Source organism: Brassica napus, chromosome C6 (assembly GCF_020379485.1).
Source record: "Brassica napus cultivar Da-Ae chromosome C6, Da-Ae, whole genome shotgun sequence".
In the NCBI taxonomy this organism is placed as follows: Eukaryota; Viridiplantae; Streptophyta; class Magnoliopsida; order Brassicales; family Brassicaceae; genus Brassica; species Brassica napus.
In genome coordinates this window covers 25270287-25295896 of record NC_063449.1, presented here as the reverse complement: position 1 = coordinate 25295896, position 25610 = coordinate 25270287, and the positions used below count along the sequence as shown (strand labels likewise).

Here is a 25610-nt window from a genome sequence, read left to right as displayed (position 1 = left end):
CATAAAAAAAATTTCTTGAAGAAATTTTACTTTTAAACTTAACATCCAACATAGTTGGCTTTATTTACAGACTTCAGGTCTTGTAATCTTTAAATGCAAAATACAAAATGAGCTTTAGGTAATCACTTCAGGTGATAATACCTTTTTTATATATATTATCTTCCAAAACTTATGGATCTTTTAGAGTCAAGCTTTAAACTTAAAATCCTCAATATAAATGGTAATAAAATCAAAATATTTCAAATATATATAAATATGTATTAACAAAGGTGTCTTATTATATCAGAAAATAAATAAAACTTTCATAGTAATTATTATATAGACTATATTATTACTCTCATGCTTTTTAACAAAGTTTAACCTATCAATCAATTTTATGAACAAATTTATATCACTGCCAACTTCATGCAAATTGATTTATCTAATCAAGTTTGTTAAACTTGTATATAAAGCATAAAAATACTTATCTTATAAACAGAAGTATATCGGCGATGAAAGTTTCAGCTGTTCACGTTTCTGAATTGGCTGATAACTTGTACATATCTTTCCGAGAGAATACACAATCCTGAAAACTTTAAATTTTGCTCATATAAATATGGCCATTACATTAGTAAATATCAACATATAATCCAAATTCTTTTATGATATTAGACCAAAGACTAATCGACCACAAAACTAACCGATTACAAATAATTTCTTTTATGATGTAGACCATGAATCATAAAGTATGTTTCCTTAATACCATTAAACCATGAAGCATATTAAAGTATAATAAGCAAAATTTAATTCATCAAATAACTATTATTCTTACATATAGACAAGCGTTGATATATATATATATCATCGTCTAAAATGACTATATATATATATATATATTTAGAATTTCGCAATTTTAAAATGAACCATTTATTATGAACTTCATAATTTAAAAACCGTTTACATTAATCATACAAGCAATTACAAGGAGAAGCGATGTAAAGAAAATTAAACCGATAATCATCTTAAATTCACTCGGAGTAAATTCTCCATCGAATAAACCATAAATAGAAACACAAATAAAAATGGCACATAAAAACAAAAGTGCGCGAATCATCTTTCTTGAAAAATCGGAGGAGAGCGATTTTGAAATTTTTGAGAGAAGATGAAATGTTTTGGATGATGAAATGAAGTGAAAATGAGTTGTATTTATAGATGAAAATTACTGTTCATGACCGTTGGAGAAAGGAGAAATTTTTGAAAAAAATTCTTTGTGACCGTTGGGGTTAAATCGAGTGCACCAAAAATTAGTCCGAAAATATCGTATTAAACGGTCAATCAAATCTATAAAATTTCATAAAAGTGAAAAATTATGACAATGAAATATTTATGTTATATGACAATAAATCATGCGACGGCTCAGCCGATCAATGCAGAATAATAAATAAATTATACGGCGGCTCGGCCGACCAATTAATAATAAACAGAATATAAGGCGGCTCAGCCGACCAATAAATAATAAACAGGATATAAGGCGGCTCGGCCGACCAATAAATAATAAACAGGATATAAGGCGGCTCGGCCGACCAATAAATAATAAACAGGATATAAGGCGGCTCGGCCGACCAATAAATAAATTAAATTACTAGTAAATAATATAGGCGGTATTCCGGCCATTATAACATGATATAAATAATAGTAGAGGCGGTATACCGACCATTATAACAGGGTATAAATGATACAAATAAATTTTACCGAATTGCAGAGTGATCGTGCTGATAACGTGTTAAGAAATAACTTATAATTTATAGTATCGAAAAATTTAAATAAGAGTAGAATTTGATACCCGTAGGAAGCGAATAACACTAGTATAAGGGAGAGAGTTTATTATAAGAAGGAAGAAGAAAATGTAATGATTCTTTGATGAATTACTCTTGTTCTTGTTTATGGTGTCCAAAAGAGTGAGATGAGTGATGGTATTTATAGTGAACAACAATACATAAAATAACAAAGATAGTGCTTAATTTGGTAAATGAGTGGGTGATCATAGTGTTTGATGAGTAGATGATCATAGTGCTTGAGTTGGTAAAGAAGTGGATGATCATAGTGCTTGAGTTTGGTGAAGAAGTGGATGATCATTTCAATGCTTAATTTATAACATGTATAATTTTTCTTTCGTTTACATGCGCTTTTTTTTTTAATGTAAAGAGGTAAAAAATCATTTTTTAAAATTAAAATATATTTCCACAGTTCTTACACATATTACGATGTAATTCAAAAGCTGTATATTTTGAAGTTTTCACAAATTAAAAAATATATTAAATTTTAGTTATAAATACATTACTTTTATAATCAACAATTCCAACCAAAATTTTAGTCAATCAAAATTTAATAAATATACTTAATTTTTAAAATTTATAATTACTATCATTACCTAATAGAAAATATATTAAAAATGTAAGAAATGTATTTTTTGTAAAAAAAAATCTAAAACATGTATCATTTTGAAAACTGACGAAATATATATTTAGAACAAATGAGAGAAATGATTTTTTGGGAGTTATAAATTAATTAGTAAAATTATTGATATTTTTAACAATTTAGAAATATATGTATATTACATATTTTGGGAGTTAAGTCAAATTTCACTTGTTCACTTAAGACTGGTTTACAAATTATTTTTCAATTTAGCATCTAGACTAAAAAGCTTTTTCAAATGCCTATGGCATAAACTGTTGACAATAAAAAAAGAAACTTCTTTTAAGAAACTTCTTTTTTTATTTTTTTTAGTTATGACTTAAAATATCAAAAGGTCCATATTCAAAATGCAATCTACAAGGTTTAATTACCGTTGGATCCACCGCACCATGTTCGCAGTTTATTTCTTTTGACAACCAAACTTATATGATGATGCAAGATTGGTTAAAGTTACATTACTCTATCAAACTACCAAAACTGCTTCCACTTTGAAGAGGAATTACTTTGAATACTCAAAGCAGTGATAACCCATCAATGGAAGAAAGTGAATGACATTGCCACTACTCACTCACGCAACACATTCTTTTCCTCCTTTTGATTGTTCATTGTGAGTTCCTTCTCTTACCAAACCAGCTCAAGAAAAACATTAAACCGTTCAATATGATCTCATGAATAACCTTAAAGAGACAAAGGGGTTCCAACGAAACACACAGTTTGCAAATAAAGAACATACATACATATCACACGTACACAAACCAACACTCATTCTCAGAAGCTGCATTTTATTCGCAACCCTAACTCAATCCCTCCCATCGTCTTCACTTGCTCCATCTCTCACATTCCTACAACAGAAAAACAAAAACATCAACACTATCAAGCTTTTTCCTCTTTTTTTTTTTCATTTCAATCAAAAGCCTTCAAAAGGTTTTTACCTCCAGGAGGATGTCATGTTCCGAGTTTTCCTATCAAGCTGAAGATTTTCAAGTGCCGCTGAAGCTCTCATTACCTCTTCATGCGCATCTTGATTACCGTGTCTCCAGTTGATTTCATCTTTTCTGTAATTAGTCCCACCTCTTCTATCTGCAAAAAAAATCATTTGGCATACGACATCAAGAAACATAACATATAAGGTCTCAATAAAATAAAGGAATGATGACTCACCCGATCCTTGGGATCCAGAACCCGTCCTGCACATTAACCAACCAACCACGACTGACTCAGATAATGCAAAAAAGATGTAAAGAACTTTTATTTGGGATAACATGGTGTTTGGAGATATGCGCACCTTCGTAGAGGAGGTAAGTTGTCAGAAGCAGATGATCTGCGAGGAGGATTCCTAGAGTCAAGGCTTGATGAAGACTCGGTTTCAGACTCTCTCCTTGAATTACCACCACCCATGTTCTGTGTCATGCTCTGTAAACAAAAACAATAATGTTGATCATTAAACCTGAGGAGAACAAAGCAAAGACAAATGATAAAAGGTTTATCTGTAAAAAAACCTGATCCTTAGATATGTAGAGAACTCTAGTCATGGACCCCTCAATAATTTTAATCTCTAACTAAGACACCTAAAAAAGTACAAATCTGAGTTTTTCTAGAGGTTGGTGTTTTTGTAAAGCTTGAATGTCACCAGTAGAATAGAAACTCAAAAATGCATACATAAAGATGAGTGATGACTATTGTAGCTTAGTAGATTACTAGATTGTTAATTTGAGTTCCTTCTTTTTTATAATAAACATATATTCACAGGGTATAAAGTATAATAAAGATACCTCGAACTTCAAGAATCCTTCAAGAACATCGAGAAGGAGAGGTGCGCTATCTCCATTTCTATTGAGCTCATAACCATGGTTGCTGCTAAAGTCGCTTAATTCAGACTTCCAAGAGTCCTTTTGCTGTGCATAGATTATTCAGGCACAATGCAGAACACCAGATCAGTTAGAAGCAAGGTTTTAGGTTCATCTACTAATCTACTGAACTAGACAAAAACAAATAAATAAGAGAAGCAATTACTTGATTACCAAATTGCATTCGGGTTGATACACTTTGAGGGTGTGATCGAGTTGCGCCCACTCCAAGTACTCACAAACTAACGCACAAAGCAACCTACCTGCATAACATTCAACACCTCAATGTTCATATTCCAAGTGCACACATAAGAATCGAACTTAAAGTGCAAACCTAGAGAGGGTGTTCTAATCAAACCATCACAAAGAAGTTAAAAACCACATAAAACCAATCTGAACAGAGATATAGGCAAAGAAAGACCTGAAGGAAGAGCATGAAGCTGCCTTGCACGGTCATTGCAGCTTCCCAACAAAGCTGGAGGCAGCCCTTCGTTGTTCTCAATCACTCGATCCTCTTCTTCAATTGCCTCAAACACACTCGCTCGTAACTCAGCCTGCCATAGCAACCCAACTATTATATAAAAAGCTTATTGGAATCAAAATGAACTTATTGAGGAATCTACATAAACAACATCAGTCACATTCAAACCCGGATCTGAACCCAGAAACCCTAGAAATGTACAATTGAGTTTTTTTTTTTTTTATTCTATCTAAGCTGAAAGGTTGAAACTTTGAGATCTATCATCTCTATAGTTACCCGAATCTTAGCGAGGACACCCTTCTTCTCCAGGGTTCGAGTGACTAAGGTCTTGAGATCCATCATCTCTCTAGTGTAATCGTCCATCTTTCAAAATCAAAAAGTGTGCAACTTTCGGATTTTGAGAAATTGGGTTTTCCGTCGTTGTTGATTTGAAGATGTTCGCCGTCCGGAGAGATAGGTAAGGTGTTAACGAAGATGTGAAGGAAGTAGACGGAGAAAAGAAAGAGAGAAAAAAAAAACACATCTTGCAACATTTTCCACTTTCCTGAACTACCCCCAAAAGTATCGATTATTTCCACCCTGGTCCAAAATTTTAAATTTTAACAATTAGCCCCCAGTTGATGTGGATATGTTTCTTTTTATTCTTTCTTTGATTTAGAGTGAAAATGTTGGAAGAAGAGTTGTCTCGAGATTCAGTTGGATCGTTGAAAAAGAGACCGACTGACACATGCATTTGAGATCGGTCCAACATTGTCTAGCATATGATGAAAGTGTAAGCAGCCCAACGAAAAAGCTCATTAGTCATGATCAAGTCAAAACAAAGAAACACCCTCTTTCTGTATACGTATAGAGGCGTGCTCCCGACGCTCTATAATCATGTTGAGTCAGTCGATTAACATTTCTTCGTTGAGTTCATCGTTTCCCGGCACAATGCTCATCGATACTCTTCGTAGATGCATCAAAGTAAGGTTTGTAATAAGCTAGGGAGTTAGCAGCCCTAAGAGCTGCATTCCTAAGTATGGGTTGGTCCAGCACACCGCAGTGTGTTGGAAGCTCTGTTTGTTTCCTTTCCTAATAGCTCTGTTTGTTTCCTTTCAGCACACTTAGCTAAAGAGTTATCTCTCCCTCGCCAAGAAGACGATGGTTCCGAAGCCAAGAAGAAATTGATGGAAGCGAGGAGGAAGATGACGACTCCGACAATGATTCCACCAGCATCAACACCGGAAGCTCACCGCGAAGAAGGATGACGAAGAGGTTGAAGATGATGGGGAAGAGGCTGAAGTAGGGTTAATTGTTTTAGGTTTAGCTTTCTAGGTTTAAATTTCTAAACTGCCTTTGTTTGTAAACCGGTTTTAATTTTGTAAGCCAATATCATATGGGGATAGGTATAGCAAATCCTCCTCTTTTCCCAACGGCTCATTTCATACTATATAACTTTAACCAACTTTTATCAAGATTATTTGAGTGGTTTGTTCGGAGCATGAAGTTTTTAACAAAAAAAGTCTGGTGAATATACACAAGTTTTAGGATTTGAACTTGCGATGTAGGAGTTAAAAAATAAACAAAAGCAGATAATATTTTTACATTTATCTATTCAAATTTAAGTATATTTAAAATATAGGTAAAAATATAGCTCAAGCACAATCCAAATGACATAGGCCCAAATTTAAAAAGGCCAAAAACAAAAACTGATATAAGGTTTTACCCTATGAAAAAATGAATCAAAAACATAAACGTAAACATAGATGATCACGGAACACCTTGAAAAAAAAAACGACGTTTGTTCCTATTAAAACCACCACCATAGAATTTATCCTCACGACAACAACATAAAAAACATGTTTACCTGTTCCAGCGGGTTCTCTGCCTCCGTCGCCGAGTGTCTCTCTCACTTCTCTCTCCTTTCCTTCTCTCTCCCTCTCTCGCCTCCATCTCACTCTCTCGCCTCCATCTCACTCTCTTTACTTTCGTCGATATACTCTATGTTGTGGTCTCTCTCTCCTCTCCGGCGGCACTGCCCGGTGGTGAGGGTACTGGAGCAGTGGTGAGGCGCGGCTTTGAGAGTAGGGCTTGGTGTCTCTTATGTGGGTTTTGCTTCGAGACATCGCTCAGATCTGGCCAGATCTGATTTAAACGGTGGTCGGTTGTGCTCCGATGGTGGTGCTCTGGGTCACTATCATTTCCTCTGGCGTCAGATAGCGGTTGTTGATGACAAGTGCCCCCGTTCTCGGTTTGGGGGTTCTCGTCATTGAGATTTCTCTTCAGATCCATCTTTTTCTCATCACCAATGAGAGTTTGTTGTATCAGGAGTTGATTTTGAATCTCAGGCAGGTTCTCAGGCAGTGGTGGTGATTCTATACTGGCAGCTCTCCTTGCAGGTTGGTGTAGTGCTCCTTGTGGATAGAAGGCGTCCCTGTCAAACTTGCGAGCTAGGGCTGAGCTCTTCTTCTTGGCTAAATCAGAAGTGGCGGTTTAGTGAAGCAGGTTGGTTGAGCTTCTCTTTGCGGTTAAGGGTCATGCTCCGGTTCTCGGGGCCAGTTGCTCGTGCGGGTTATTGTTTGCCTAGGTATGTTGTAGTCGACCTAAGGACTACAATCTCGGTGGCGACAAGTATTGCTAGCATCTGGCAGATAGGGTGTGGTTCTGTGGATTCTTTGCCCTGTGGTGTTAGAGTTCCTTTATTGTGCAGGGTCTGGTGGTTGTGGTGTGTTATCAGCCAGTAGTCTCCAAATAAGAGCGATTTTGGGCTCGAAGTTGGGGTGTTGGTGGTTCTGGTGGGGGTCTTTGGGTATTTGGAGTTCTCAGGTGCCTCTGAGCTTCAGGAAGGAGAAGTACTGAAGGACCCTAAATAGGGAAGGATCACTCAATCGGACTCAAGGGATATGAACTCGCCAAAAGGGAGAACTGATGGATTGAATGGTGACACAGTGGGTTGCGGATGGCCCAATGAAACTACCAGACTTCAGTTGGTGCTTGATATGACTCACAAGTCAACCAAAAGAATGATTTCTAAATGTTGCATGATATGACGCACAGGTCCAACGAATTAGAGGTTGTTTACTCGGAGATAACCTCACCAAGAAACAAGGAAGTGTTCTACAAAGAACAAAGGAGAAAAACTCTCAACAAAAGGGGAAAAAGTTTATCTTATTTCGTGGCTCATAGGCCCTATATATAGGATTCCCGTGAAGACAAAATTAAACTACTCGGATGCTCCAGTTCAAAACAGGTTAGTCCATTAGTTTCTTCATCATCAAACACAAGATCAGATTCTGAAAAAGGAAGTTCACAATTATCCTCACAAGTCATCAAATTTTCTATCAGCTATTCATCATATTCATCAAAAATTGGTAAGGAATATGAAAAACCTTTTAGATCTTCAAGATTGTTTTCAGATTTACCTTTGGATGTTTCACTGATGAATAATAATGGCTCAGCTACAGGTGCACGTGTTGATGTGCTTTTCTTATGGATCTGGCTGACGTCCTTGAGGGGTTTCACCACTCCCTCCACAAGGTTGTCACAAAACTCCCGAACTTCAAACTGATTGAAAAGCCTTCTTTGATCAGCTTCAAACATCTTAACCTGAAAATTCTCAACACAAAAGGTTAACAGATAAAAATAATTCTCACATTCTCAAGTGTTTATCCTCACCCGTGTTTTTCTCGGATTTTTAGTGGTCACACAAGAGTTTCCTCTCAAAGTTCTAAGAGAACAAATCAAGTAACCCAATGGAATCTCCAAGCAACAAGGGATGAACATAAGATAGTAAGATAAGAGAACTGATTTGTGAAATCCGTATTAACCACTCCAAGACTGGATTTCTCCTCAGACAGTAGGATTTCTCTTCCACCACCTAGCCAACAAATCAAACTTTTGTTTCTTTCTCTTTTTTTTTTTTTTGATAGATCTTTTTTTATATATATAGAAGAATGGCGATAAGTAAGGTAGTGGCTCGGATTTGAGATAGAAAGAAGAAGATGAAGTGTTTAGAAAATGAAAGATGAGAAGATGGATAGATAATACCGAATGAGTGGCTCTGATACCACTTGAAGGACCCCCCTAAATAGGGAAGAATCACTCAATCGGACTTAAGGGATATGAACTTTCCAAAAGAGAGAACTGATGGGTTGAATGGTGACACAATTTGCGGATGGCCCAATGATACTACAAGACTTCAGTTGGTGCTTGATATGACTCACAAGTCCACCAAAAGAAGGATATGACGCACATGTTCAACGAATTAGAGGATGTTTACTCGGAGATAACCTCACCAAGAAACAAGGAAGTGTTCTACAAAGAACAAAGGAGAAAAACTCTCAACAAAAGGGGAAAAAAATTTATCTTATTTCGTGGCTCATAGGCCCTATATATAGGATTCCAAGTTGTAGAAATCCAAAGAAGAATGTGCTAAAAACAAGACATTGAAAATAGAAACAAAGACTTGACTAAATAAAGTCTTTGACTAAAACTTGGACTGCCTCTTGATATAGCCACGACCATGACTTTGAAAAGCGAAACATATGCTCCTGATATGAACCAAGACATGTCCCTTTGAGGCCTGGTCGAAATCTATATTTTCCCTTAGCCAATATTTTATCGGTTTCTCCATTTGGCCCAAACAAGTCTGTTTTTGAATCTTTTTGAAAACCATCAAGCCCAAGACTTTCTTGGACATTTTGAACATGAATAATCACCTTTGGCATGGTTGAATTTGTCGCTGGTTCATCAGAAAGAAGGTTAGTCATTTCCAGCTTCTCAGGTGGTCTGAATTCGCGAGAACTGAAGATCTCCTGATTTGTAAATGGCATAACTGTCACATATAAACTCCGTTTGATCTGATTCTTCTTCAAGGAGCTCCGTAATTGAGTTTAGAACATTCTCCAAGTGATTTCATGCATAGAAGCCTTGTGGTTTGGAAGATATGAGTCAAACAATGAACATATATCTTTACTGCTTCTCATGATCAAGCCATGCATGTCTGTTTTGCCCGGTGCACTACCCAAGGGCACATCAAGTAGAGGTGACTGTTTTGTGGTGACTAGTGCTTCGACTGGCTCTGGTTCGTCGGGTTTTGCTGTGTCAGTACGGCCCCATTGTTGTCTACTCTGAGTTCCGAGCTCATGATGGTGTTTGTGCAATTGCAGGTGGTAAGGCTTTTGTGGTAAGGCCATTTTTTGGAGGCGAGTGCATGGGCAAGCCAATTATACCAGCTCGTGACTCATATTATAACTGCGCCTTCCTATGGAGTTCTTGATCTCGTGTGATGCACGCTCCTGGCAATCCATTCAAGTTCTCCGCGTATGTTCTCTCCTCTATCTCCCGGTTTCAGTTCATAATCGTGTTTTCCTTCTTGTATTTTGTTGTTGCATTAGTAGTTTCATTTCCTTGTTTGACTTCTATTACTAGTCATTCTCTGTAACTTTTTTCACAAACTTGAAAATGGTAATATAATCTTAACATGTTTACAAAAAAAACAACATAAAAAACATTATATAATACACACATACAAAATAAAGACAAATGACACAAAAAAAAAATGGAACACATATACTAAAACAAGGATGAAAAAGATCATCATAAATATTTAGTATAACAACTAAGAGAGTTCTCTCTTTGGTCTCTCCACTAACATGTTCAAACCCTAGATCCGCCGCACTCTTTGACATCTCCGGTGACCGGGAGCTTTTCTATCACCGATCGCCACCCCGTTTGTTCGTTCCACCCAGTCTTCTCCCTTAGCCTCCCCTTCTTAGCTCTCTCCTTCTTGTTTGGTGATATGGACGTTCGCTGTAGGCGAATCTAACTGGAGCTTCATGTGTGTGTGGTTCTCCTGGAGCATCAACGAGAAGTGGCTTTGTCGGGGAGTCTAAGGAGCTTTAGTTTCAGCCTCTACTTATCAATCGGAGAAGATATGGGTCAGATCCAGATCTGATCTTTTTTACGTCGGAAAGAATAGTTGAGCGCCACTGCCTCCTCCTCCCTTTCTCGGTCCTAGCTTGTACCTGTTGCGATTTCGTCGGGCTCGTCTCAAGGTCTCTTTGAGCTTCTCCTCTCCGTTTTGGACTATTGGCGGTGTGAAAGCTCACCGCTCGGAGGACCTTTTCGTAGTTCAATGGACAACATCCATGGTGTATCAACAGCGTCTGCTCGAGGCTCTTCTTCTCGCTTCCTGATATGAGCTCCTACGGTCTTGAGGACGGCCTTCCGTGTTTTGGTATTTGTTGCAAAGAACAGAGTCGTCGATCTACTGATGTCTCACATGTTTCAAGGAGTTTCGATTCCTTATGTGCTTCATTCCCGCTCGTGTAGCTCCGACGAAGCTATCTGTGTTCTCCCTTGATGTCTTGGTCGCATGTTTGTGTCGCATGGCCGGATGAGGAGTCAATGTACCGCTTCGGCTTAACCTGTTCTGTTCTTCATTGTCTGTGGCGTCACGTCGGGTCTGCTAAGTCTGTCTTATGTCGAGAAAGTTTTGGTTTAATTGCTCGGCGTCCACCTCCTCTGGTGTTCCGGAGCCGTTGCATGTCGCCTCCGTCGAAGTTGTTTGGAGCCATTTTCGGGTGCGTGTTCGTGTGAGCTTCCTTAGCTTTACTCTTGCTTTCATGGGTTTTACTAGGAGTCAAGAAGTGCTATGAATTGGGGTCTTATGTTGAATGTTGCATTGTTTTTGTATATTAACTCCAAATTCACCACTCATGGCTGCTTTGGACTTAATATCTAGTTCTTCTTATGAACTTTTTAAAACCTTTTTGCGGTTTCTAAGAACTGCTATAAACTGCTCTATCTCCAAGTCAGCCATCACAAAACACATTTTCTACTCTTCAAACCATATATACATGCACATGCAAAATACACACATACACTGCAAAACCATATATATATATATATATTTGGAAAAGCCAACTATACAAAACTCCGCGCGAAATGTGGGAAAATCACTAATTCAAATATATAAACAAGTTTATAATATCTTCAATGGTAGCATATAACTCTAATTATGTGCAAATGCAATGCCAATATATCTGAGTGTATTATCATGTGTACCACTTTTTTGGTATTATTATTAATGTTTACCACCACTAAAGAGACATTTTCAAAAATATCTTCTTCATTAAGTGGCAAAAAATTCTATATCCTTATTCTCTATATATATAATAAATAATTTTTCAAATAAATTAAAAAGAAAATAAAGAAATTTTTTTTTTATGTTTTCGAATATACTTTTTCAAATTCAAACTTTTTATAAAACAATTTCTGAATTTTTTTTTTCAAATTTTTTTTTTCAAATTTTTTCTTCAAAACTTCTTTTTGAAAATCAAAAATTATTTTTGAAACTATTTAAAAAAAAATTATATTTTATATTTTTAAATATTTATTTATATATTTATTAGAATCCTAAATTTCACATTTCAAAAATCATATCCCACCTTTCAACTTGAAATCCTAAGTCTAGATTAGTTAATCCAAGGGTTATAAATATCTTTTACCTCTCATTAAAAGTGAGGGCAAAAGTGTTTAGTGTAAACATGAAAAATAGTAATATAAATGTGATATTTTGGTAATTTCCCATATATCTGTTAATATTAATCTAATATATTATCATAAAACAATAGGTATTTTTTATTTCATATATAAACATATATTAAATCTTAAATTATACATACAACTCTAAATATTATACATCTCTATGAAATGACCATACAAATTGTATAATTTTTATAAAGAGAAATTTCCTAAACTACCACTTTCTTAGTACCATTTTTCATGTTTATCTTAACCATATTTATCCTTAGTTTTAATGGGGTAAATGGATATTTATGTCCCTAGTGTTAACTAATCTATATATATAAAATTGACTTTTTCCCTTCTTATGACATGTGGAAGGGGGTTTGTTGACATGTGTTCTCATGTTTTTTTTTTTGTATTTAAATTCTTTTTCTTTTAAATTATTGCAATTTTCTCCATCAATTTCTAATTGTGTATTATCTAATCCTTCTCACATACTTATTGGTCTCTAAAATTCAAGAAATAAATAAAATAATATAAATATATTTTAAATATTTAATTTATTCACACCTAAAAATAGCAAGACTTTTCATCATTTTATTATTTTTACTAATTTTTATTATTTCATTTACAAATTATATTTATTTCACGATTAGTATCATAACATAATCAAATTAAGAATAAAAAACTAGACAACCAATACATAAACTAAGAAAGCAGGCCAAAGGGAGAATAATAATCGAAAGGCCAAAGCCACCAAAAAGCAGGAAAATATATGCCTAAAACACCGGAATCACAACCAGTAGCTAAAAAGTAAAAAACACCTCACAAACTAAACAAGAACATACAAGACGGCATGCAACTGAAAAACCACAAAGCTCTGGATAGAAGGGACCAAAGCTCCAAGAGACTAACTCCGCACACCTATACCAAGGAAAACATGGAAAGAAAAGAATTAACTTGAAAGAGGGAGAATGGAAGACAACCACCAAAAAATCAGAGACTAAACTTGAGACCAGAAATAACCTTCCAAGCCCACATAGCATATACGAACGAAAACATTATCCAAATCTCGAGTGGCAAACATGGTGAAAGGGAGAGCCACCAGAGATGCGATGAAAGCTACAAAGAGATGCAATAATAGAGAGGGAAAGGGAGACGGAGCGAAATCAGAAAACTATGGAGCCGTCCTCGAGCTATGAAAGAGAGCATAGAAGTCAGAACACCAAAAACTAGATCTTGAAAACCAAAGCGAGCATAGACTATTGACGGTAAGCCAACGACGAAGAATACAAAATCAAAGACGAATAAACTCTGACCAAACCAAGGAGATGCAGTTCCTAACATCAGCTGAAATCTAAGGAAGAAGAGAAGCAATCAATATTGACTGGAACAGCCTACAATACCGTGGGAAGCAACCGAACAACTGAAAACTCATAAATCTGATCTGCAACAAATACCATATAATCTCATAGGTGAAGAAGGCAAGAAGAACAAGAGAAAAATGTGAGTCTTTTTCCGATGATGGTGAGAAGCACCGCACACCAGAAATGTAACGAAATACATAGACGGTGAGAGCTCAAGTTTAAAATATGGGGAGAGGGCAAAAAACATCTTAAAAATTATAATTTTCAAAAATGTGAAAAATATATAATACAATTTTGACGATGAAACCGTTAATCTTAGAATCAACAAATGTGTAGATGCAAAGTTATTGAAATTCAATATTAGTTTACGTTAGAGGCTCATTTGACTACTAACAAGTACTATACACACAACAACACATTATTCAAAAAAAAACAAACGCAAAATATATTAACTTATCACATACTACATAACAAACTAAAAACATCAAATAATGATCTTAACAAATAAAAATGATAACATAATTACATTATCCAAAAAAAAATCATGTTCTTAGCAATAATAAAACAATATTCCGCGCGAAGCACGGACACCCCCTAGTCTAAACTTAAAGTTTAGATTTGATTTGAGAGGTTGGGTTTTGGAGTTTGCGGTTTAGAATTTTAAAAGATAAAAAAAAGTAAATACTAAGAATTTAAAATAAAATTTTAAAATAGTTTCAAAAATAGTTTTCGAATTTCAAATAATATTTTTTTTTAAAATGAATTCGAAAAAAATTATACAAAAGTTCGAGTCTGAAAACCAACAATTCAAAAATTAAAAAAAATATTTTATTAAATAATGATTTATATTAATTGTGTATCTATAAAGCAATGGTATAATGGTCTTTTGTCTTTTAATAAAGAAGATATTTGTGAAAATGTCTCTTTAATGAAGATAAATTTTAATGATGGTACAAATAATATGGTAAACTTGAAATTTTCCCTATTGTAAACTTATATATAATCTATAAATTATATTATATGTGGACCATCCACCTAATAACTGTATATTTAAGTAATGATGTTGAGAAAGTATTTTATTCACATTTCCCTTAAATAAATTCATAATTTTCATGACAGAAATAATTTTTGAAAACATCAAAATTATTTTCACTCGTAGGACACGCATCCTTATATTTATTTATAGGAAAGCGAACGAGTCTAAAGGTTTCACTATTATAAGACCAAAAAAGTTAGAATTTTTCTAAATTAGATTCGTTTGACTCGGAACACAAAAATGTGATTAGGTTAAATTAGATATTTTTATTATATATATATATAATATATGTAAGAATACTTCTTCTTCTTCAGTTGTGAAAAATAGAATACTTCATTTTCCCCTAAATTTTTGACTAAGAATCATTCGATTTCTGTAATCCAAAATGAGGAAATCCTTTCAACTCTTGTTCACCTTCTTAACTATGTTTATCATTCTCTCATTAGGTTTGTATTTACATCTTAATATATTGCATTTATTCCTTCTATAATAAATTATAATACTTATATCCTTAAATATTTATGTTTAATATATTGTTAAACCTAAAAGAATCGTCCCTAAAGTATATCAAGAGTTATTTTTTATTTTAGTCCATTTTTAGTTTTTAAATGTATAGTCTTTATAAAGAAATACCATCATAAAACAATTTTAGATATCTTCATTTTTTTTATCATCTATTTCTATACATTTTCCTTTCACTCCCAAATATGTTAACAACCATTTTTCATAATATGAATGAACGTTAGTTCTTATGTAAATTTATGAAATATTTTGAATTAGATTTTTATATTTTATAGTTAATATGTTGTGCTTTTCAATATATACAGTAATATTTCTTAAAACATCAAAATTTTATATGTACTTTTATTAATATGTACACCATTCTTAAAAATATTTTCACAAAATAAAAAGTTAACATTCTTAAAAAAATCTCTGTGTCTTTTTGTTTATAATGAGTTAAAAAAAGTTTATTAAGCAGATTTTTGTTGATAAATAAATTTTATATTTCATAAAAGTTCTATATATTTTTGCCCATACAAAATTTAAGATTTCTACATTTAACAGGAACGATGACAGATGCGCAAAGGAAATCATTGTTTTGCACGTATAATGTTCCAGTTGACACAAAAAAATCTTGTGATCCACTGTGTAATTCTTTATGTATAAAGGTATATGGATATATTGGTAAAAGTGTTTGTGAGAGGGAGATTAAAGGGTCTTGTCAATGCTCGGCTTTTTGCAAACATTCTCGATAAGTGTTGGGAATATAATGTCCAACCAAAATTCTATATTACTTTTTTAACAATAAATGTCTAAATATTTCTATTATATGACAATAAAGTAGTATAATATTTGTTTTAATATATGTGGATTTATTTATAGTAAATAATAATTTAAATTTTAAATAAATACAGGTGTGAATAACAAAATTAGAACTTTTTATAAAATAAATGATCACGGTGTTATTAAATGTTGCCAAAATTGTGTACAAGATCGAAAAGATTAAGAATAATTAAAAAGATAGAGATGCAACCATAACCAATACTCAAATGTGAGATCATCAACTTACATGTAAGATTTGTATATATTGTAAATTAAATGAAAAAACTAGAGTATATTATTAAAATTGTAAATGAAAAATTGAACTACTGCATTGCTTATTTATGGAAAATTAAAGAAATGGTAAATTAAAATATTAATAAGAATTATTTGGTTATAACAAGTTGCCTTTGAACCTTTTTTGGGTCGTATTTGAAAATCTATTACTTTCATCAAAATGGACAAATGCTGAGTTTAAAACGGTTATTTGTTTATCATATTTACTTTTTATAATAGTCAATATGATAAACCAAATTATATTAGGGCGATATTTTTGCATATATAGTGTTGTCATTCTTTAATAAATTTAATCTCACATTCCTTTGCTTTTGATTAATGCATTAATTTTAAAAAGTTAAAGGTTATTTACTTTAAGAAATAAGTTCATAAATTAGTGAAACATCCGAGAAAAGAGAAACTTGGAGGATACATTATGTATTTGACTTTATTCAAATCAAGAAGCAGTAGAAAAGGCAAGCGAAGCCATGAGAATCTTGAAAACAATTCTAGTAATGAGTAACTAACTATACCTCGTAGACATCTGAAACTGTTCCATTCTCACGCACTCTCTAAGACCTCATAGTAGGCCTGGGATTTTTGTCCGAACCGAATGGGCCAAACCTGACCAAACCGGTTTTTTTCGGTTTTCGGTTCGGTTCGGTTTTCAATTCGGTTCAATTCGGTATGGTTTTGAAAATTAATTCGGTTTTCGGTTCGGTTCGGTTCGGTTTTTGATTTTCAAAAAAAAAAAATTTAAAAACCGAAAATAACCAAAAATATCCGAAAATAACCGAAAACCCGAACCGAAAATAACCGAATAACCCAAAAATAACCGAATTTAACCGAAATAACCAAATTTAACCGAAAATATCCGAATATTTTGGAAAAATTATTCCAAAATTAACCGAAAATTTAAAAATTCGGTTATTTTCGGAAATAAAATTGAAAACCGAAATAAACCGATAATGGAACCGAATCGAACCGAAATTTCATTCGGTTTATTTCGGAATTGTTTTTAAAAACTTCGGTTAACCGAAAACCGACGGTTCGGTTCGGTTCGGTTTCGGAAAACCGAAGTCGCAGGCCTACCTCATAGTATCAGTTATGATTAATAAAAAATCCAAAGAGAGGACTTGCAAGTTGCATCTAAAAATTCATTGATTGCTAGTTCTGCAACCTTTTCCACAATATAACCCGGTTCCTCTTTTACCGGAACATAGATGGAACATGACTTGGTATAAAAGGTAACAACAATCCATGAACGGGGGCCTTTGCTAATCCCCTGCTTACACCGTTGCAAGTTTATCTTAAATCAAAACACATACAACCTTTGCCCAAGTATTATATATGTATACATCGAAAATCTCTCTCTCATATGAGACAAACTAAAACAAAATCAGACAGTAGGCATGATATGCAGTACTAATACTCTTTTTGGTTAGAAAGGAGGCAAAAAATGATAGTTTTTAGCGGCTATGCAGGTGAAATCATTACCTCGAGCTGCAAATGGGAGGCATTTCTGAACTTCAATTTTCACTTAAAGATTCTGCGATCTCAATGCTCCTGGTAAAGAAAGAGCGACAAAATTAAACATATAAGTAACCCTATAACAATCAAAATTACAAAAAGAAAATATTAGAGGTTTGTTATCCAGTTAGAAACTGAATTATTCATTACGTTTACATGTCAAGATATTTGATTTCTTCGATAGGTGTCATCTTCTTCTCTTGAGGCTGTCCTGTGAAAGAAAGAACAATTATATAAAGATACGGGGGTCCCTTTGTCCCTCTGTAACATGTTGCCTTAGAGATATTAGCCTCTGTAAGGAGTGAATAATTTTCTAGAGGCATGTGTGGTTTATAGCTCAGTAAAGCACATAAGTATTCTGTGAAAGTATATGCCGGTAGCTTCTGAGTAGAAAATGAGAAAGGAGCTATCTGTAGTAGAGAAACATGAAATACAGGAAAAAAAGAAATAAACAGCCAGGGTAAGAACGAAGCCATGGTTATTGTTAAACTGGTCAAGCCAGGGTTATTAAAGAGATTCAGAACAGCCATAGGCTAAAGTAGCTCGAACACACACACGATTATAAAGAACTTGCTCTCTTTATTGAATGCTTTAGAAAATATGCTCAAAGCTAAAACACTCCTCTATCGTTATATCAATACCACAAACTCGGTATGTATATATATTAGAGTAGATTTCCTTTTCCTAATAGTTATAGATAACTCATAATACTACTAGGTATATATTAAAGCTTGTCTTATCCTTATCCAACTTGATAATGGATGTCTTGAGCTTCAAGCTATCAAAGCTTATCCAACAATCTCCCTCTTGAGCTTTGAATCCTTCTTAGACAAGTCTTGAACTCCTATCAAGTCTCTCATCTCAACGAACTTGATTCTTGCCAAAGCTTTTGTGAGGATGTCGTCTTTCTGTAACGTTCCCGGTACATGCTCGACGTCAACGAGCTCTCTTTCAATGCATTCTCGAATGAAATGGTACCGTTTATGAATGTGCTTGATCTTGCCGTGAAAGACATGGTTCTTGGTGAGCTCTATAGCCGACTTGCTATCAATCTTGATGAGGACTCTCTCTACCTTCCCACCCGTGATCTCGCTTAGAAGGTCTTGGAGCCATATGGCCTGGCGTGCTGCTTCAGTTGCGGCCATAAACTCTGCCTCGCACGATAAGAGTGCGACTGTGTTCTGTTTTTGTGAACACCAAGTGATCGGTGAAGTTCCAAAGTAAAACATGTGACCCGTGGTGCTTCTTCCATCGTCTTGGTCTATGTTGTGACTACTATCACTATAGCCAGTCAGCTTCTTTGTCCCTTCTCGTTTGTATTTTAGCCCATACGCAGAAGTTCCTTGTAGATATCTCATGATTTGCTTCATGATGTCGCCATGTGACTTACGAGGCCTTTGCATGTAACGACTAGCCACACTGACCGAGAAAGCAAGATCCAATCGTGTGTGAAGTAAATAACGTAAACATCCCACGTTTCTTCTATACTTTGTTGCTTCAATCTCTTCTTCTTCTTCAGCTTTCGAAACCTTAAGACCAAACTCTACTGGTATCTTGGTCGCATTGCATGTTTCTAAGCCGACTTCTTGTAGAACTTTTCTTGCGTATGCTTCTTGTTTAAGCTCGATCCCTTCATTACCTTGATGAACTTCTATCCCAAGATAATATGTGAGTTTCCCTAGGTCATACATCTCAAACTTTGATGACATCCCTCTCTTGAACTCATTTATAGCGTTGATGCTGTTTCCGGTTATGAATAGATCGTCTACGTATATCGCAACGATAAGAATCACATTCTTTTCTTCTTTGCGGTACACGGCATTCTCCTTTGAGCATCGACTGAACTTCATTCCCTTTAACACTTGATCTAGCTTAGTATTCCAAGCTCGTGGAGCTTGCTTCAACCCATACAAGGCCTTTGATAACTTATAGACCTTCTTTTCTTTGCCTTTAGTTTCAAACCCCTCGGGCTGTTCGACGTACACGTCTTCCTTTAACTCACCGTATAAGAAAGCCGTCTTGACGTCTAAGTGATGAATTTGCCAACCGTGTGATGCTGCTAGAGCACTTAGAAGCCGTATGGTTTCAAGTCTCGCAACCGGTGCAAAAACTTCATCGTAGTTGATGCCTGATTCTTGTACATATCCTTTAGCTACAAGCCTTGCTTTAAACTTCTTGATATTACCGTCAGCATTCCTTTTGATTTTGAAAATCCACTTGAGACCAATTACCTTTGCTCCAATCGGTCTATCAACAAGATACCATGTATTGTTCTTGTTGATGGAGTCTATCTCTTCTCCACAAGCATCAGTCCACTTTGACCAACCTTTCGCTTCTTGGTAGTTCCTTGGTTCGTCGTTAATGGATAGTAAAAGTCTCTCGATGTCTAGCTCTGCTTGTAGAACATAGTCATCTAGATACCGAGGTTTGTTGCTTTGTCGTGTTGACTGTCGTATTGGTTGTTGTATTGGTTGTTGAAGTTGAGCGTCTTGAGCAACATTATCTTGTTGATCATGATCTTCGTCTTGTTGTTCATTGTGCTGATCATCATCCTCTTGTTGTTGATCATCATCAGCGTTGATCACAACCGGTCCTTCTCCTGCATCAATGACTTCTCCCCACTTCATCTGGAACATGACTGGATCTCCTGTAGTCCCAGTTGTTTTGTTCCAATTCCAACCCTTTTTCTCATCAAACACAACGTCACGGATAACTACAATTCTTCGTGTATCCGGATTGTAGAGCCTATATGCCTTGGATTCTGGTTCTGTTCCGAGATGAACCAAGACCAAAGATCTGTCGTCGAGCTTCTAGAGCATTGCACTGTCTATCTTTGCATATGCTAAGAAACCGAAAAACCTTATATGATTTAGGGTTGGTTTCTTCATCCGTAAGCTTTCATAATGCGTCATGTTCTTAAGGGCTCTCGTCGGTACTCAGTTGATTATATAGGTTGAATGTCGAACTGCTTCGTCCCATAGGTAGTTTGGTACCTTCATTGCCTTAAGAGTGCTTCGTGTCATCTCCATCAACGTCATATTCCTTCTTTCCACCACACCGTTTTGTTGTCGTGTGTATGGTGCCGTTAGGTGTCTTTTTATGCCATTGTTGTCGCAGAAATCATGAAACTCCGATGACGTGAACTCACCTCCTCGATCAGTTCTTAGAGTCATGATTCTTGTGTCTAGATCTTTCTCCACTAGTTCTTTAAACGCCTTGAATCTAATGAATGCATCGCTCTTTTCTTTCATCAAGATTGACCACAAGTATCTTGAGAAGTCATCTATAATCACAAATATATATCTGTTGTTTACGATAGTTGATGGCGCAATAGGGCCAGACAGATCAGCATGTAGTAGTTCCAATGGTTTTGATGCTCGGAATGTGGCTGATTTTGGGAAGGTTTGTTGGGTTTGCTTGCCCACCAAGCAAGACTCGCAGAGTCTTTTCTCGTCTCCTATCTTAGGCAAACCTTGCACCATCTCTTGTTGGGACATCATCTTTATTGTTTTAAAGCTCACATGTCCTAACCTTTCCAAGATTCATCTTCTAGCTTTAGATTTAGACACATAGGCTTACCGATCTTAAGCTTTATCTTGTATAATCTGTTTGGTGATCTGATTACTCTAACCAGCAATCTCCCGCTTGGATCGTGTATGGTTAGGTAGTCTAGCTTCATCCTTACATCACATCCCACTTCCGTAGCTTGTCCTAGACTTAGGATGTTGCTCTTGAGATCAGGAATGTAGTATATGTTTGTAACTAGCTTTTGTTCTCCAGTTTTGCCTTGAAATATGATTGATCCTTTGCCTTCTATGTTGAAATACGAATCATCTCCAAACTTCACTTTGCCTTTGATGTTGCGATTGAGTTCAGAAAAATATGACACATTCCCTGTCATATGATTGCTGGCTCCGTTGTCTAAGTACCAAACATCTTCTTCTCCTTGCTTGATTTCGTATTTCTTTGGTACCAAGTTTTCTTTGTTCAAGAATACAATCTCGTGCATGTAGAGGGCTGGATCGGCTTCCTCTGTCTTCACATTGTTTGATTCTTGTATCTTTTGAAGTCTCTCAGGACACACGGATGCAAAGTGGCCATTCTTATCACATCGGAAACAAACAATCTTTGATCCGTCCTTCTTCTCCTTTTCCTGACTTTGAGTTTGATTGTTTGTTGTATCTTGTGAGTTTCCTCTGCCCCTTCCTCGTCCTTTGTATCCTCTTCCTCCTCGACCACGGCCTCTCCCTCGAGCTCCATTGTTTTGCTGATATGAATCCGAGTATAAGAGCTTTCCTTGTGTATCTTGATCGTCATCAAGAATTCTCTCTTCGTAAGCTTTTAATCTTCAGGTTATATCTTCAAACGGAATTGTATTTAAATCCAAGACTTGCTCGAGAGAAGCTGTGATCTGTGTGTACTTGTTCCTTGGTAGACTATTCAAGAACTTCTTTACTAGAATGTTTTCTTCAATGATCTTTCCAAGTGCCGCTGATTTAGACGCCATCTCTGATAACTTCTCCGCGAACCTATCTATAGTGTCTGAATCTTTCATCTTGATCCTGTCAAACTCAGTCATGAGGGTTTGTAGACGTGCTTCTTTGACAAGATCAGCTCCTATGTTGCGTGCTTTGACCGCATCCCATATCCCTTTGGAAGTCTCTTGTTTGCCGACTTGCAATATCATAGACTCCGGGATTGCTTGGAACAATAATCCAATTGCGATATTGTTCTTGTCTGGATCCTCCATACCAGGTTCGATGGTTTCCCAAACCTTATAGATCTTCAGTAAGACTTTCATCATCATGCTCCATTCCGTATAGTTTGTAGCGTTCAGTATGGGCATTGGATTGTTGGTGGTGTGAATTCCTTAGTGCGTATAATGGTGTTGTCGTCTCCCATGATCGTAACCTGGCTCTGATACCAAATAAAGTAGCTCGAACACACACACGATTATAAAGAACTTGCTCTCTTTATTGAAGGCTTTAGAAAATATGCTCAAAACTAAAACACTCCTCTATCGTTATATCAATACCACAAACTCGGTATGTATATATATTAGAGTAGATTTCCTTTTCCTAACACTACAAGAAAACATAAATTTTACGAGGGCGGTTTTCCTCGTTAGTTCGTCGTAAAAGAAGCTTTACGACGAATTAGCGAGGAAACACGTTTTGTCGTTACTCGTTCGTCGTTACACATATTTCCTCGCCAATTCGTTTTAAATTAGCGAGAAAAATATTTCGTCGTAAAAATGAAGAAAACAAATCGTCGTAAAGACCACGTAGACAGTCGACGTAAGAATGTCGCTACCGTTCCTCATAAATACCACGAAAGCATTTCCTATTAAACGACACGTACATATTTCCTCGTAAAATTCACGTAACTACCTTGAAATGTTTTCCTCGTAATTTTCACGTAAATACCTTGAAAGTATTTCCTCGTAAAATACTCGTCTAACATTTCTCGTGATTTCCTCGTAAATGTTCAACGTAAATAAGTCGTAGATTAGCTACGAATCTACTTCGTTTTATTATTTAACAAATTTAAAAATATAATTAAAAAATATTTAAAATTATTTAATTTATTAATAAAATTAAAATTTTAAAAATAAATAAATACGCAAATATTTTATATATAAATAAGTTTTGAATTTATAATACAACCACAGAAAAAAAAGAACTAAGATTCGTGCATCGCCCAGAGGAATTCATCACTCCTCCTGTCTACATCCTCCTCGGCATGTGTGTCGTCGGATGGTCCCTCGCCTAGAATGGGATTTTGTCGTCGCATGTTCCTCAACATGGTTTCCCATTCCGGATTTGTGGCCGCTATAAAGTCCAAGAAGCGATCGAGTCCACCCACACGAGCTGTGAACGCAGATTTTGTCGCGGTCAACTCGTTACGCAGCTCAGTGACTTCATCATCCCGTCGCTGACCATAAGACGATGTCGCTCTCGGAACATCGTTGACGGAACCAATCCCCAACGTCCGTCCCTTTTTTTTTTGGGACAACCTTAAAAACAAAAAATAAATATTGTTAGTAAAAATTTAAAGTTAAATTAAATGAATAATAAAAAATTAAAATTTTAGAAAATTTACCTCCTCGTAAATCTTATCCACTTCAAGTGTGGATAAGGTGACGGGTAATCCGTTGGTATAGTGCTGGGTCAGCTGGGTCTGGCGGTCTTCAACCCGAGCAACCACGTCGTTGTAGATTTGCTCGGACTTGCCATCTACAAATATGCCTGCCTTGTTCTTGTGGGTCCTCTCGTAAAGTTCCATAAGAGACGGGACATCTCCCGTCTCTTTGGCCTAAAAAACATTTAAGAAAGTTAGAATAAAAATATATATATTAAAAAATTTATTTAATAAAATATTTAATTACCATTTCCAAACGGACACCGGCATGGGGTTTTTGGCCCGTTGTGTGAAGCATCGGCCCGTTTCCGTGCTCATCGACCTTGTTACGGGAGTTAGAGCAAGACTGGGCGATTATAATGGAATCAGGAAGACGCCAATAACGGATGAGACCGTCCCACACATCTGTGGTGAGCTCAGCGGGTTTGCCACGCTCATACCCCTTCGCGATCCAGTTGGAGACTGTGTCCTACAAGCGAACTTTCGCCTTCGCGTTAAACTTCTTCCTCACCCTCTCAGTGATCCCCAAGGCCCAATTATATTTTTGCTGTTGGAAAAAATAAATTAACAATTAGTTTTTTAGAAAGTATATATATAATTATATAATAATATATAATTAATTAATAGAAACTTACAGCGTAAATTTTGAACCACGTCTTTCTGACGTAGTGAGGCGTCTTCCTCCAGTTCGGATGTGCCATGGAGAAGTAACCTTTGATCGTGTCGGTTACGTCCGATGCAAGACAGTTGTCAACCCTCCACCTGGACAATACAAATTTAAAATATAAATTATTTTTTAATGTTATAAAAGAATTTTAAACGAATTAAAAAAAAAATTAATGCAACATACCACAAAGTTTCGTCCGGTCGGTCGGGGTCGATGACTGGTAAACCTTCTCTGCCTGGCAGACGGAGAATACCCTCTACAGTGTACTGCGAGTAAGGAGCACTCGGAGGCACCATCAAATTGGGATGAATATCGGCGGCCATCGGAGGTGCCATCGGAGGAGGCACAGACGGAGGCATCGTCGGATGAGCCATCGGGGAAGGCACATGAGGAGCCGATTGTGCACTAGAAGAAGTAGACCCAGAGACTCTCTGAGTGTACTGAGTCTCGGGGACAGTCTCCTGACCCGAAGAACCGGGAGCTGAAGAAGAGGCCGGGTCTAAACGACTACCCGGCTCACCGAACATCTCTCTGTAATGGGCAGTAAGTCTTTCATTTCGAACCTGGGAAAAATATTTAATTTTTAAAATTAACATCAACAGTATATTTTCCAACATTATCCACCTAATCAACACTAAATAACATAAAATCCGTAAACCTATCTAAATTCCTTATACTAACCACCTAATCTATCCTAAACTAACCAAATTAGAGAGGAATTAGAGAGGCTTACCATTGCTACGAAATGGAGAGGAAGTGGAGAGGAAGTAGAGAGAAAAGAAAGTGTGAGCGCTCGGGGGTATATATAAGATTACATATCGTCGCAAATTCCTCGTAAGGTTACGACGAAATAGCGAGCAGTTACAAAGGCCCGTGTTTTGTTGTACAAGGAAATAGCGAGGAATTACAAAGGCCCGTGTTTTTATATACGAGGTTAACGACGATTTTGCTTACGTGGAGTTGATGAGCCGCGCTTTCCTAT

At 35.9% G+C, this 25610-nt stretch overlaps 2 protein-coding genes and 1 long non-coding RNA gene across 3 annotated transcripts; 1 reads left to right on the top strand and 2 right to left on the bottom strand.

The window, feature by feature from the left end:
- Positions 1–3100: 3100 nt before the first annotated feature.
- Positions 3101–5317, bottom strand: LOC106407014 (protein TONNEAU 1a-like). The gene is made up of 8 exons (XM_013847790.3): positions 5059–5317; positions 4723–4855; positions 4476–4564; positions 4227–4349; positions 3740–3867; positions 3616–3641; positions 3387–3534; positions 3101–3296 (listed from the first exon to the last, which is right to left on the bottom strand). Exons 1-8 carry the CDS (start codon positions 5143–5145, stop codon positions 3254–3256), a joined length of 777 nt encoding a protein of 258 aa, XP_013703244.2. The 5' UTR covers positions 5146–5317; the 3' UTR covers positions 3101–3253.
- A 2010-nt stretch (positions 5318–7327) lies between these two features.
- On the top strand, positions 7328–17091 carry LOC125588878. Its single transcript, XR_007325094.1, has 2 exons — positions 7328–15140; positions 15760–17091. It is a non-coding gene; the product is annotated as an uncharacterized LOC125588878 (long non-coding RNA).
- Positions 17092–21346: 4255 nt separating this feature from the next.
- Positions 21347–22666, bottom strand: LOC125588427. The gene is made up of 2 exons (XM_048759766.1): positions 22242–22666; positions 21347–22166 (listed from the first exon to the last, which is right to left on the bottom strand). The coding sequence occupies exons 1-2, from the start codon at positions 22664–22666 to the stop codon at positions 21347–21349; spliced, it is 1245 nt and encodes a 414-aa protein (XP_048615723.1).
- Positions 22667–25610: the final 2944 nt, after the last annotated feature.

Excerpts from the sequence above, each read along its gene's own strand:
- LOC106407014 (XM_013847790.3), bottom strand. The coding sequence starts at position 5,145 with ATGGACGATTACACTAGAGAGATGATGGATCTCAAGACCTTAGTCACT. Across the intron at positions 4,350-4,475 it reads ATCAACCCGAATGCAATTTG|CAAAAGGACTCTTGGAAGTC; the intron begins GTAATCAAGTAA and ends ATCTATGCACAG. Across the intron at positions 3,642-3,739 it reads AACTTACCTCCTCTACGAAG|GACGGGTTCTGGATCCCAAG; the intron begins GTGCGCATATCT and ends GTTAATGTGCAG.
- LOC125588427 (XM_048759766.1), bottom strand. The coding sequence starts at position 22,666 with ATGCCCATACTGAACGCTACAAACTATACGGAATGGAGCATGATGATG. Across the intron at positions 22,167-22,241 it reads AATAGTCTACCAAGGAACAA|ATTAAAAGCTTACGAAGAGA; the intron begins GTACACACAGAT and ends TATAACCTGAAG.